General features: G+C 25.1%; 1 protein-coding gene across 1 annotated transcript; it reads left to right on the forward strand.

Moving 5' to 3' along the window:
- Positions 1-751: 751 nt before the first annotated feature.
- On the forward strand, positions 752-13,775 carry LOC129988197 (tubulin gamma-1 chain). Its single transcript, XM_056096355.1, has 11 exons — positions 752-911; positions 2,440-2,490; positions 2,598-2,659; positions 3,640-3,807; positions 6,609-6,757; positions 8,292-8,505; positions 9,844-9,993; positions 10,104-10,256; positions 11,570-11,731; positions 11,816-12,007; positions 13,234-13,775. Exons 1-11 carry the CDS (start codon positions 863-865, stop codon positions 13,255-13,257), a joined length of 1,374 nt encoding a protein of 457 aa, XP_055952330.1. The 5' UTR covers positions 752-862; the 3' UTR covers positions 13,258-13,775.
- The last annotated feature ends 236 nt before the right edge of the window (positions 13,776-14,011 follow it).

Raw genomic sequence — 14,011 nt, forward strand, 5'->3', positions numbered from 1 at the left:
TTTCAATCAAATTTGACAGTTTTATGGGCATTTAAATGCTTACTTCCGGTTACTTGAACACCCACTTCCGGTTTACCGAGCTTTACTAATTTGCTAATATCTCGGCTTGTAATTGACGTAGAAACAAAGTACAAGCTGTTTTGTAAAGCTAAATAACTGCTTTATTCAATAAAACCAAAAACTAAAAATACGATTTTTTGAAAAAAATAGCCATTTCAACGTATTCGGATACCTTAATTAGTTTGTAGCTCTTTGATTCGGGCGATTATTGAAATTGTAAAGGATGCATTATCTTTTCTGTTTGGTGAAATATTTTTCATTTCTGTTAGAAACGGGAGCTAATTCATTATATCGCATAAAATTTGTTTATAATACAGATGGATATCATAAAATGTCTATTGTCTGAAAGGTTCAATGAAAACATTTGCCCCCAAATGTTTTCAGAATGTCAATAATCTTTTTGCTAGCGCATATGCTGTTTATTAATTTTAATTGCCATTAGCTTAAAGCAGTAGAAAATAATAGGATCGAATTATTTTTAAATTATAATATTAATCAATTAAAAATTTATTTTTCTTTATTAAAGAAGCTATATTTTTTAAATATTAAAACAATATACGATCTCTTTTTCCTGAAATATGAATTACATATGATTTCATCATCATTTTGTTTTCAATTTTTATCGAGTTTCTCTGTCAGTTTTAATTGAGACTGCGCAGATTGACGTTTAGAAATCGATTGGTCTCCGAATACTAGTGGTATTTCGCGCCTAATCGCCAATGTTTTGATTTAACTCGTTAGTAGCAATAAGGTGTTATCGTAAATATCTTTTCTTTGTAAATCTTAATACAATTTTTTAAATATGCCTCGGGAAATGATAACACTCCAGATTGGCCAATGCGGGAATCAAAGTAAGAAAATATTTTGATGATGTTTTATATTTTAACATCATTGTGTAACGTTTTATTTGACATTATATCTATTTCCGTTGAAATTGTTCGGCATAATTTATTTTTTCTTTTTACTGCATATACAGAAATGTTTTTCATTTATTATTAATAACTTTGTATGCTATGATACAAATAATTCGCTCATTGTTTTTAATTTATTATTCATGAAAACCCAATTAATATTGAATTAATATTTCCAAACTGTTAACTACGAACATCTGCGTTTGTTATAGAATTTTTAGTTTCATCTTACTTCAGGTTATGCCTTTCACATCATGTTAAATATTAATTTTTGAATTTTATCTAAAACATTTGAATCCGAAAGAGTGAATTATTTTTGTTAAATGTAAATTAATATACTACCTTTGATTATTTCTTTTCTTGTTTAAGTATAAAAAATAAATGAATTTGTGAATATTAATTTTGTTTTTATTTAGTTACTTCTAATTTCTTTCTTGTTTTGTTAAGGCAATGTTTTTGATTTAAATTAAATGCTTTCTTTGCCAATTGACACAATTTTCTATTTTATTTATATCATACTTTTATGTTTTTTGCATCAGTTCAAATTTAGGCGTTTCATATTTTATGTATTTCACATTATGAACAATTATATTTATCATCCAACAAGATATATGTTTTGTGAACTTCATTCATTTATAACAAACACACACACACACAAATACATTGTTTGAAAAATGTAGAAATGGGTAACGTTTAATTCTAATGTTTGTTAATGCTATAATTTTTTAAAATTTTCATTACATTTTTAACTCACATTGAAATTTTTGATTTGTGTTCTTTTTTTAAATGTTAGATGTTTTCTTTTCTTTTTTTTCTAGTTTTATACTTAAATTAGTTTTTTTTATAATAATCATGAATTTTCTTTGAAATTAAGTCGTAATCATGATTTTAGCTAGAAAATAATTAAAAAAAAAACTGAAATGATACAGAAAGAGATATACTATGTTCATTAATTGACCTTGATTATATTTTAAAGTGAGTAATTTTTACCGTGTAATATGTTTTAAAAATTAATTTTAATTGTTTACTGATTTAATAAAAAATGAATTATGGGATTTTTGGGTGTCAAATGTCATCTCTACTTTTATAGAGTTTTTATTTAATGTATATAAAAATGAATTTCAAAGAAAATAAGGAGGCTATTTTCAAAGATTTTGTTTCTTGAATCTGAAGATTGCTAAACTGTTTCGGATTAGTTTGTTGCAGAGACAACAATGAGTGGTTGAAGCAATGAAGTTAAATATGATTTTATTGCATGTATTACATATATTGGACTATTAAGAAGATTAATTCAGTGATTTATTAAGAAAAGGAAAATATTCTTAATATTGAACCTTCTTATACAAACTTTTATAGTTATTTTATACAAGTTATTAAACAACCTTTTTATTTGCTTTAATTGAGACTGGAAGTTGTGATATTTATATATTTTTTCTAGTACTAAATAATGTGATTTTTCTGTTTATAGTTGGTGATGAATTTTGGAAAAAGCTTTGTGCTGAACATGGCATCAATCCTGGTATGATATTTTTTCTTGCTTTCAAAATATTATTTAAGTTATTGATTTTTGGATTGTAAGATTTATTATATAAAAATATTTTTATTTCTCTTTTAACTATGACACAGAGGGTATCTTGGAAGATTTTGCTGCAGAAGGAACAGATCGAAAAGATGTTTTCTTTTATCAGGTATGCTTTTTTTTTTTGTCTATAACCATATTGTTTGAAAAAATATAAAAGATTTATTGAAAGTTTTTTTGACTTATGTGATATTTGATTTATATTTGTAAATTTTATTTAAAACTGAATTTTTTTAAAAATATGAAATTGTAGTACCTTTTTATAAACCTTTGTGAATTGTAACCTTTTTTAAAAATTTCAGTTTGGTCATCATGAAATGTAAAATTAACTTTACTTGTTTTATTGATTTAAATGGAAGTTCTTATTGAAAAGGAATTTAAGTAAAATTTAATATCTTTGAGAAAAATATGAACTAATTTTTTCAAATAATTGCTCTCATAGTGAAAGTATTAAAGATGCAATCTATATGATTAATAATATTTCATGATTTGTGAAATTTAAATTCTGAAGATTCATAAAGTCTTCATAACAATAACTTTGATCTTTAGGATTTCTTATAAGCTCAAGCATTATTTTTATCCGAATTTTGCATTATTTAGCTTTCTTTAAAGGGGGGGGGGGGGAACTGTTCTTAATTTGTATTGTGACAATTAATTGATTTTTATATTATGTTATTCATTCAAATAAAATTTAATTAACATTTTAAAATTAAATAAAATTAGCTATTTTAAATAAATGAGCTAGATTTTTTTTCTTTTAGTATAGTGCAAAATAAGTAGTTATAAGGGAGATAAGCTATAGAAAGGAAAACAATTTTTCTCAATACTTTTATGTATTAAAAATTATTTCTACTCTTGATCTTATAGAATTTCTTGATATTGTAGATTGTATTTAAAAGTTGCAGTAAGAAAATTTTTAGATTTGTATAGTTATAATAATCACAAATTTAAATAACAATTTTGAATATATATTAGGATTTTTTTTATATAAATCATTATGATTTTGATCATCCATTTTTTTCTTCTTTTCTTAAAATAAGTGCTCTTTTAAATAATTGAAGCACTGATTGTAATGTTTAAATATTTTAGGCTGATGATGAGCACTATATCCCAAGAGCTGTATTGTTAGATTTGGAACCTCGTGTCATTCATTCCATTATGAAATCTCCATATGCTAAGTTATATAATCCAGAAAATATTTATCTGTCCGAAAGTGGGGGTGGTGCTGGAAACAACTGGGCTGTTGGACACACTCAAGTATGACAATTTAGTATTATTATTGAAAAGAGAATATATGTCTTATATTAGATGCCCTATATCAGTGCTTTCATTGCATTTAATCCATGTTCTGCCATATATGGTATAAAAATTATTAATTATTTAATGTCTGATGTACTATATTTTTTAACTCTTAATCTTGCAAATTTATAGTTCATATATTAGCATAGAAGACAGGATTAATCTTGGCCATATAAGCCTTTGGTTGGATTGGTACTTCTGTAGTATAATACTGTCGTTAAATGCTATTCGCTCTTTAATTCATTTTCCTTTTTTTTTTTTGTGTGTGTGTGTGTGTGTGTGAATCTCAAATTATTTGCCATTTCAGAGTAATGGCAGTTATACCTAATGGCCACAAATGATGATTATTTATTTTCGTTCTCATTAGTATCTAACTTTCATGCATGCTGTTTTTATGAATTATAAAAGACAATATATTGTTCTGTTGGTATTTGATAAACTAGTCCTTTTGTCCTGCAGCTTCCAAATTTGGAATGAATATGCTTTGAAGGGCCATAGCATCTTCCCTTGAATAATTTTTTGAAGTTTTGTTAATTAAAATTTGAGCAACATTTTGGCTTATTTTAATTTCAGAACTGAAATTTAAATAAGCCAAACGATTTTTAAGTAACTATAATATAAATTCCAAATATATAACACTTCACAAAAATAATTTTTATACCATTTTTAAATTTACAAAATTATCTTTTAGTGATATCATTTTAGTTGTACAATTTTTCTTGTAAATTTTAATAATTTTTCATATTTTTGCATAATTTTCACCAATATCTTCCATTACTGCAATGCAAATTGTTTCCATTGTTTCATGAAATATTTCATGTCAGTTTTCTTCCTTTGTCTGTTTCATCTCAAAAAGAAACATTCCATTTTGAGGGAAAAGAAAGTGAAGATATATAGTTTATTTGAGAATTAATTAATTTGAATTGAGAGTAATTAGAAGAATTTTTAGTGTTAGGTGGAGATATTTGGTATCATGGAACTTAATTCCATTAGAAAGATTCATATGCACTATAAATAGAATAGATGTAAACCTTTAATGCCCCTCTTAGTTTGATGGCTATAAATACTTCATTGAGGGAATTGTGAAAATCAAATATGCGTCAGAGATTTAATTGAAATCAAACACTACAATTATATTCTCACTGAACCAAATGGCTATCGAGGGTGGCAAATCTTTGCTAATAATAAAAAAGAATTTGCCTCTTTTCAATTATAGGGTTAACTGTTTGATCTACTCCAAATATGGCACAAAGGTAATTGGGAGAGTAAAAATGTGGACCTTGTAGAAACTTTTCTGATATTTTTAATTAAAAATTGAAGTGCATTTTGGCATTTCTTCATAATGACTTCTGAAAATATTATTGTAAAAAAAAATGATTTTTACATTGATTTAAAATTAAGAATTGTGCTTTTAACAATTTTAATTTATTTATTTTGTAATTTTTTGTGCAAATTTTGACAATTAAAATGTGATTTTTTTTTTGCATAATATTTAAGAATGTCCCATTGTTGTTAAAAATATTCAGTCTTTATTGTTCCATGAAATATGTTAATAATTATTTTTCAGTTGTTGTTAAAAACTAATCAAAGTTTGTTTATTATCTGCACTTTCTATGAAGAGCAATAAAGTGAAGTTATATTACCATGAAAAATAATATGTGTTTAGAAGATAGGTTGTTCATATAGGTTACATTTTTAATTGCTTCATAATTTTTATGGCACTGTTAAGAAGTTAAAAGTTAGGGAGTGTTAATGGAGCAAATGTTGTATGCTAAAATAATATCATAGTATGTGTAAATAATATTTAGTTTCCTTTGGAATTTTATACTTAAGAATACTATTTTAGAGAATCATGTATACCATATTTATGTATAAAAATTCATTAGAAACCAAGCACTACTAATATTTCAAGAAAATAGTCATTATCAATTTAATAAAACAGAAGTGCAAGAGACCATTTAGGTATATAAGACTTTAGCAAATTAGTTTCACAGAGATAATGCAATCCAAATAGTTTGTCAATATAATAAACATACCAGTGTTTAAATATAATTGGAAGATTTTTAAGTATCACAATTGTTTGATCCTATGGAAAAGGTTAATATATAATAAATTAAAGGCACAAGTTGTACCTTACTTTAATATAAACTAATCTGATAACTATTATATTCTGCTCTTTTTCAACTCGCTTACTTAATAACCTAAAAGGGGGAGTGAATGATTGCAATACTTCTCTCTTGTGTACTTCCTTATATTATGTTTTAATTTTTTGCCATTTTTTTCTCATTAATTTTTTATTACCTACATCAAAGTTTTTCTTTAAAAAATAAATAAATTTTGTTATAAAATACTGATTTATAGCATAATTGAATCTATCGTTTGAAAAAAAAGATGACTTTCCCCTAAAAAGCTGTTTTCCCTTGAGTAATACAATAAAATAAAACTTATTTTTCTTTTTCACTATTTTTTTCAAATCAAACTTTTATCTGAAATTCTTAATGTTAGTGGTTTCTCCCCCCCCCTTTTTTTTTCTATTGGTAGCAGAAAACATGTATACTATAATATTTTTTGTGAGTTGAAAACACTTTCAGTTTATTGATCTCATCAAGCTTCTGATTTAATTTTGATAGATGGTTAAACATATGCAATATATTTTTAGCTTTAATTTGTTAAATATAAAAAACTATAAGCTTATCATATAGTATCATTATCATTAGTAGCTTAGTACTGATTACATATTCTAATACATATATTTTCAGGGTGAAAAACTGAATGAAGAAATATTTGATATTATTGACCGAGAAGCAGATGGAAGTGATAGTTTAGAAGGTTTTCTTTTATGCCATTCTATAGCTGGTGGAACAGGGTCAGGAATGGGTTCATATTTATTAGAAAGGATAAATGACAGGTATTACGTTAGTATTTTTATAAATGAAAAATTATAAATGATGATTTATATCATAAATTATGTTAGATTTTTTATTAGGTTAGGTTTATTAGAAATTATTTTTGCAAAAGCATTATTTATTCAGATACAGGCCATTGATGCTTTTATAAATGTAATCTTTATATGAAATAAAGACATTATTGAAAAAATTGTCTGATACAATATAATAGAATATCTAATATTTACTACTAATGAAAGGTAATATGTATCTATTCATATTTTGCAGGGTGGATTTTTGAACTATCAAATTTGTCAAAGATAGATTTTGCAGGTGGCGATATGCACCTTGTAGCAATTTTTTAAAAATATTTTATTTCTATTTTATTTAATTGGATATTAATCAAAATTTCAGGAGCCCTCTCCCTGATAACTGGTATACATTACCAAACGAAAATGATTTTTACACTATTTTATATTTCTTATAAAGATAATCCTGTTAATACAAATTTACTTATTGTTCAATTTTCTCTGATTTTAAATATACAGTAAAAATTGAGTCTTTTTTTATGAATTTTCTTTCTGAATTAATAAAGAACACTATTTCAGAATTGTGCGGATTTTTGCTTCCTACAGTCTAAATACTGTAACTTTATCTATATAATGATGAACTGTCTATATGAACTATCTATATAACATAAAAAAAAAAAAAAAAAAAAAAAATGTTGGGTCAACATTTTTTTCCCTGGTAAAATCTCCATCTCAAAAAAGATTAAATACTTTCTCATGTGTTTGTTTATCATATTGTTTGTACTGCAATAATGCAATTCTGGTTGAAAAAAAAAAATCTTTTTGGGTCAAATTTTTTCTGATAAAATCCCCATTTCAAGCACATAAAAAGATTAAATGCTTTCCCATGTTTTCTCTCTCTTTTTTTTTTTTTGCTTTGTTCTTTGTATTGTGATGATTTAACTCAGGTTACTGTTTCTGGTTTATTGAAAGAATTAGTAAATGAAACTGGTCCTTAATCTAATATTGAAGAAGAAAATAAAAATGTCTTTCTGAGTGTGTTTAAAGGATAACTCTTTTGCTATAAAAAGAAATAGTGATTGAAGTTCATTTTAATCAAAGTATGAAAAAACTAAATAGTTTAAATATCATTATTAAACTTCATAACCATATTGATTTTTTTGCATTTCATAATACATTTTCATACACTAAATTTATAATTGTACATCTCATTTAGTACATAATGTGTTACATAATTGGATTTCTTACTTTCAATTACAGAATATTTAAAATATATAGTTTATTTACTTATAAAAAAGCAATGTTCTATTTAAGAGCCTGTGTATTAATCAAAACTTAAATCAGAAATTAAAATTGATCAATACTATATACTTGAATTAAATTCCATTGCTGCATTTCTGAAATAGCAAAATATTTTAAAAATTAACTTATTGAAATATATATATATATATATATATATATATATAGGTTTTTTATTTTGAGTTCCTTTGTGTGAATTTGTAAAAAAAAAAATTCTGTATATTTTAAGGTTTCCAAAGAAATTGATTCAAACGTACTCAGTATTTCCAAACCAAGATGAAATCAGTGATGTAGTGGTTCAACCATACAATTCTCTGTTGACTTTGAAACGACTGACACAGAATGCTGACTGTGTTGTTGTATTGGATAACACTTCTTTGAACAGAATAGCTGTCGATAGATTACACATAACCAACCCAACTTTTGAACAGATTAATGCATTAGTATGTATTGTTTATTTTTTGTGGTATGTGTACATATAAAATAATGTAAATATGCATGAATTTCCATGCTAATTTATTTTGTATATAAATAATTTGTCTTGTTTGTAACTTCTATAATATAACGGTCATTTTTTAAAACCAATGATTTCTTTTTTTTATTAGCTAAATTTTTTTCTTTCACAGTTTTCTAATTGTGCTGCAGATATTTTGATTTATGTAAATAACACTCTTTTTTTTTAGCTCCAAATATGTTTTATTAAGTTTCATAACATATATTCTACTCTAAATTAATTCTTTTTTGTCTTAATTAAAAACATCCCACTTTTATGCAATTTAATTTAAATTGATGGTTATATTTTTGCTTTTGTGATAGATATAAACTCATTTTTTTAAATGGTCTATTCATTAAATTACTCATTCATGTGACATTAGTTTGCTGTAATGGTTCATAGTATATAGCTATTGAGGCCTTTAACAAAGAACTATTAAGGGAAGATATATGTTTCTATTGTGAAACGATAGCAAGTTCACATTCATGAGTATATTTCGAAGTCTGCATTCATCAGAATATATATTTAAAAAAATTGATCTGTCTTTCACATCTTTAGTTTGTTTTTGGTAAAAGGATATCCATTTAATCTGTTGTTATTGATAATTTAATAATCAAGATAGAATAATTTGTGTACTGCATGCTTATTCTATAAAGAAGTTGAAGTAAAATAATAAACTGCTGAAAGATTTTTAATTTCACTTGTTTTCCCAATCTGTCTTGCATATTTTGTGCAAATTATTTTTTTAAAATTGGCAATAATAAAAACACACTTTGCAAAATCTGTAGCAAATTTTTCTATGATTTGTATACTATCTTAATTGAAGCGCTAATTACATAATTTGATTGATAATGGAATTAATTTATTTATTATTTAACAGATAATTTTTTTAAAATTTGATGAAAGAAGGAATTTACTATGAGACTGTTGAAATAATAGCTGTAATTATGTAAAATTTTTATTTTATAAATAATAATTATAAATAAGTATTTAATAAAAGGCAAATAAAAAATTGAGACATAGCTGTTTTTGCTAAACATCTTGAAAAAACTCTATTGCTGCTCTATTGATTATTTTAAAAGTTATTTATTGCATTATAAATAGTCTGTTGTACAATTAATTGAGGTTAGTTCAAATTTGCATTGAAAAGTAATAAGTTTGCAGTTGTAAAACATAAATCCTTAAATTGATAATTCTTGACTACATAGTTGTGCCCAATATAAAATTTTACATATAAGAAATTTATAGATTATAATTGTATTTAACTAATTTTGTGCTTTTGTTAAAGGTATCTACAATTATGTCTGTTAGTACAGCTACTCTAAGGTATCCTAGTTACATGAACAATGACTTGATTGGCCTTCTTGCACCTTTAATACCCATGCCACGTTTACATTTTCTTATGACAGGCTATACTCCTCTCACTACAGACCAAGAGGTAAAATTTGGGTTTAAAATTAATTTTCTTCTGCCACGTTATTCTCAATGTTTTACTTTATTATTCGGAGTAATATTTAAGGTGTTTAAACTATTTTTATTTCTTCTCAGGTTGCTAGTGTTCGTAAAACAACAGTTTTAGATGTTATGAGGCGTTTATTACAGCCAAAGAATATGATGGTGTCCAATGCATATGATCGTAATTCTGGTCATTGTTATATAAGCATTTTAAATATTATTCAAGGTGAAGTGGATCCTACACAGGTAATGTTATATTCGATATTCAATACATAGTGTAAATGTATTTGGATTATTACTTTAATCATTCAAATAAATGTTCATAGAAAATCTGTTTCTGTATTGTTTTTATGATTTTATTTACATGATAATTGATTTCAGAAAACTATACATATGTTTCAAATAATTAAAAGATTTGCTGCAAAAAAAAAAGAACCCTTGCAAAATGCATTTAAATATTTAAAATCCCAAGTTGTGTGCAAAGTATTCTTTTTGATTAATTTTCTTATCTGAACTTATACATTATAGGATAATATTTTCCATCAAAAGAGGATTAATTACCATAAGGAATAGTGCATATAACTCTAAATTTTTATAATATAGATTTACCTTCTTTTATTAGTAAACTCTTCAGTTACTGTTTTTCTTTATAGTTTTTATTTATAAGCTCTAAATTTTTATTTTTATTCAATAATATTATAATTACATTTCCTATGTCTGCATTTTCCCCCTAATCAAAATTTATGTGATTCTTGTTGTCAAATGTTGCTAAATAAATTGGCTTAATAAGTATAAATTGAATAGTTTTTATATATTAGCATTGTTAAATTGATGAATTACATGTTAAATCTATAATTATGTGTCTTATATTTTGCATATATAGTGCATATAACTCTAAATTTTCTAAATTGTTTCTAATTTTTTTTTTCTAATTTTTTCTAACTAATTTAATGTTTTCTAAATTGTAACTCTAAATTGTTAATGAAGTGGAGTACCAGCTTCAGGGTCAATTAAACGTGGCTTAAATATAAAAAGTGTTTCCTAAAACAGACTCTATAGCTCTAAAATAGTATGCTTACATATTGAACTTATGAATGTAGCTGGCGTCCTGGCATAGGGTTATTAGCGCATCTTCCCCATGATCTAGGCGTCCTGGGTTCGAGTCCCGGTTTGTGCATGGTTGTTCTTCATCTGTAAGGTGTGTGAATGTGCCCCCCTGTAAAAAGGGGCTGTGCAAGCGAATGTGACACATGAGTAGCTAAGATTTACTCTTGACTGTAGATGGCGTTACTGAAACAAGAGACACTCTCTCGTCTTAAAATCACTGACTTTGTCAGCGGGCTTGTGTATGACAAGTGCCATAAGAAACAACAATTTATGAATAAAGTTTCATGTCAACCTTTAAGTCCTTGTATAAATATTTTTTTATCAGCAATTAAGTTCCAAATTGATATATTTTTTGTATAGTTATTTTAAAATTAAGGACCTTTCTTTCCGTTAATTAAAAACTTATTAATGAAAGTTTTATCATACATTTGAAACTTATTTTTGTTCTTTAGGTTCATAAAAGTTTGATGAGAATTCGTGAAAGAAAGCTTGCCCAGTTTATACCTTGGGGCCCAGCAAGTATTCAGGTTGCTCTGTCACGTAAATCTCCATATATTCCTACAGCTCACCGAGTTAGTGGCCTCATGTTAGCAAATCATACTAGCATATCCATGGTATGTAACTTTATAATAACTTTCTTTGTGTGTTTATTTCTATTAAAATACTTCTTGCAATAAACTACATTTTACTTTGTATAGCTCTTTGAAAGAACTCTGAAGCAGTATGACAAATTACGTAAAAATGAAGCTTTCCTGGCCCAATTCCGTAAAGAAGATATGTTTAAAGATAATCTTGATGAATTTGATAACTCTAGAGAAACAGTGCAACAATTAGTGAATGAATATATAGCCGCTAAAAGAAAAGATTATCTCACCTGGGGAATGGAGCAGGTAAATTTATTTAAAAAATATTTGAAAGTGAAATTTTTATATTCCTCTACAATGTAATATACATATCTATATATATTTACCAATGAATATTCTATGCTACTCTTTATTTCTAATAAAATAAACTTGGAAATTTTCTATCTTGTCATTCTTAAGACAAATCTTCTTTTTGCATATAAATAAATTTTTAGGTTTTTATAAAGCACATTTTATTGGGCTTATTTTAAAATCCTCTAAATGTATGTTTGCTATAATTTCTTTCAGAATTTATATATCTGATGTAATCAATGCTATCAGAATCTTAAAATTTTATATCTTAAATTTTAATTTCAAACTACAAGTTGATAATAGTTTTTAAATTTCCTTTTCTTAGATTGTAATATAATACCAGTGGTAATATCTTTAGTTTTAAAAGATGATTTTTATGATTTATTTCAACTTCAAGTTTAATGTCTTTTCATTAAATAAAATTAAATGCTGAATTTATATATTTATGATTAGCATCAAACCGATAATTATTAATTTTATAGTACAGTTGGTGATTGACAAAGAGAGATAGTTATAAAATCAGTTGCCAGAAAGTTTGTAATTTATTTATTTACAATATATACATTAGAAAACCTATGGAAGTAAGGTCATGTTTATGTTAAAACCTTTTTATGAATTATTAATATAATTAATTATGAGTATAGTTTGCTATATCGTTTTAATTTTTTAGAAATGTATTTTTTTATGTAATCCAATCATAAAAGTAATCTATAAATTTCTCTCATTGAATTTTGATATCAATTTAATTAATGGATGTAATATATATTTTATTTCCCAAAATCAAAATTTCTTTATGTTCTGTAGAAATTTTCTTCCCTGTATAGATTATGCTTTTTTTTAGTGCTCCTAGACTTATAATTTATTTTGGATATTTATGTAAATTATATGAAAATTTTATATTTGTAGGATTTTGATATTTAGTAGGCATTTAAGGTTATTAATATTAACCAATGAATTAAATATGTTTTTACTATTATATCATGTTACAATTACTGCATGAAATATAAAATTGATTTAGTATCATATTTTTTAAAACCTATTTTTATCAAAGTAATTATTTTTAAACTTAGGTTTCTGTTTTAATATAAATTACTCAATATTTCAGTAAAAAAAAAAAAAAAAAAGTTGGATATGATGAATATTTTGCAACTATTAAATTTGATTTATTTTCTCTATTTTAGGCAGAAAAGGAGTCTGCAAATTAAAAAAAGAAAGTCACCTGGACATTTTTCTTATGTACAGTCATATTGACGATATAAATGATCTTTCCTGTGAGAAGATTTCTAGTTATAAATGTACTTCCATTTTTACTGATCAAGAATTGTTATACATTTGAGCTCATTTCTCAGTATTATAACTGTTGAAAGAGTTATTTTGGTTTGTGAAATCATCATACTACTTCCATTGATTAAGCAATTGTTACATTTTGCAACTTCAACCTTTTAGCTTTCTTTTTTTAAATAACTTATTAATGAGGCATAAAGAAGCAGTGCTCATGCTAACATTAACCTGAAAGTGGCCATAACAGTTATGTAAATTGTAAAGTATTTGTAAATATTAAGTGTTGAAAATAAATAAAGCTGCATGGTTTGTGTTAATGGCAAAAACTGTATGTGGAATATATATATGTGTGTGAATTTCATTGTTCTTTGTATTTAAACTTGTTAGTCGATTGTTTTAAGCTTTTGATTTTTATTGTACTAAAATAAAGATATGTTGATCACACTTGCAGTTATATATTAACCATATTATAATACATTTATGCAATATGGAACTGATTCCAAGATACACATATTAAGATTTAGGATTTTTTTTGTAAATTTTTAAATTGTATTTCAGTCTAAAAACAATGCAGAACAAATATAAGTTCCTCTTTTTAAATTATTTAATTTAAATAAATTCTTTTATATATTTTAGTGTATATTAGCAAAATGTGTGCAATTTTTTTTGAATTTTGCA

Source organism: Argiope bruennichi, chromosome 10, assembly GCF_947563725.1.
Source record: "Argiope bruennichi chromosome 10, qqArgBrue1.1, whole genome shotgun sequence".
Taxonomy (NCBI): domain Eukaryota; kingdom Metazoa; phylum Arthropoda; class Arachnida; order Araneae; family Araneidae; genus Argiope; species Argiope bruennichi.

Excerpts from the sequence above, each read along its gene's own strand:
- LOC129988197 (XM_056096355.1), top strand. The coding sequence starts at position 863 with ATGCCTCGGGAAATGATAACACTCCAGATTGGCCAATGCGGGAATCAA. Across the intron at positions 912-2,439 it reads TGGCCAATGCGGGAATCAAA|TTGGTGATGAATTTTGGAAA; the intron begins GTAAGAAAATAT and ends TTCTGTTTATAG. Across the intron at positions 10,257-11,569 it reads GTGAAGTGGATCCTACACAG|GTTCATAAAAGTTTGATGAG; the intron begins GTAATGTTATAT and ends TTTGTTCTTTAG.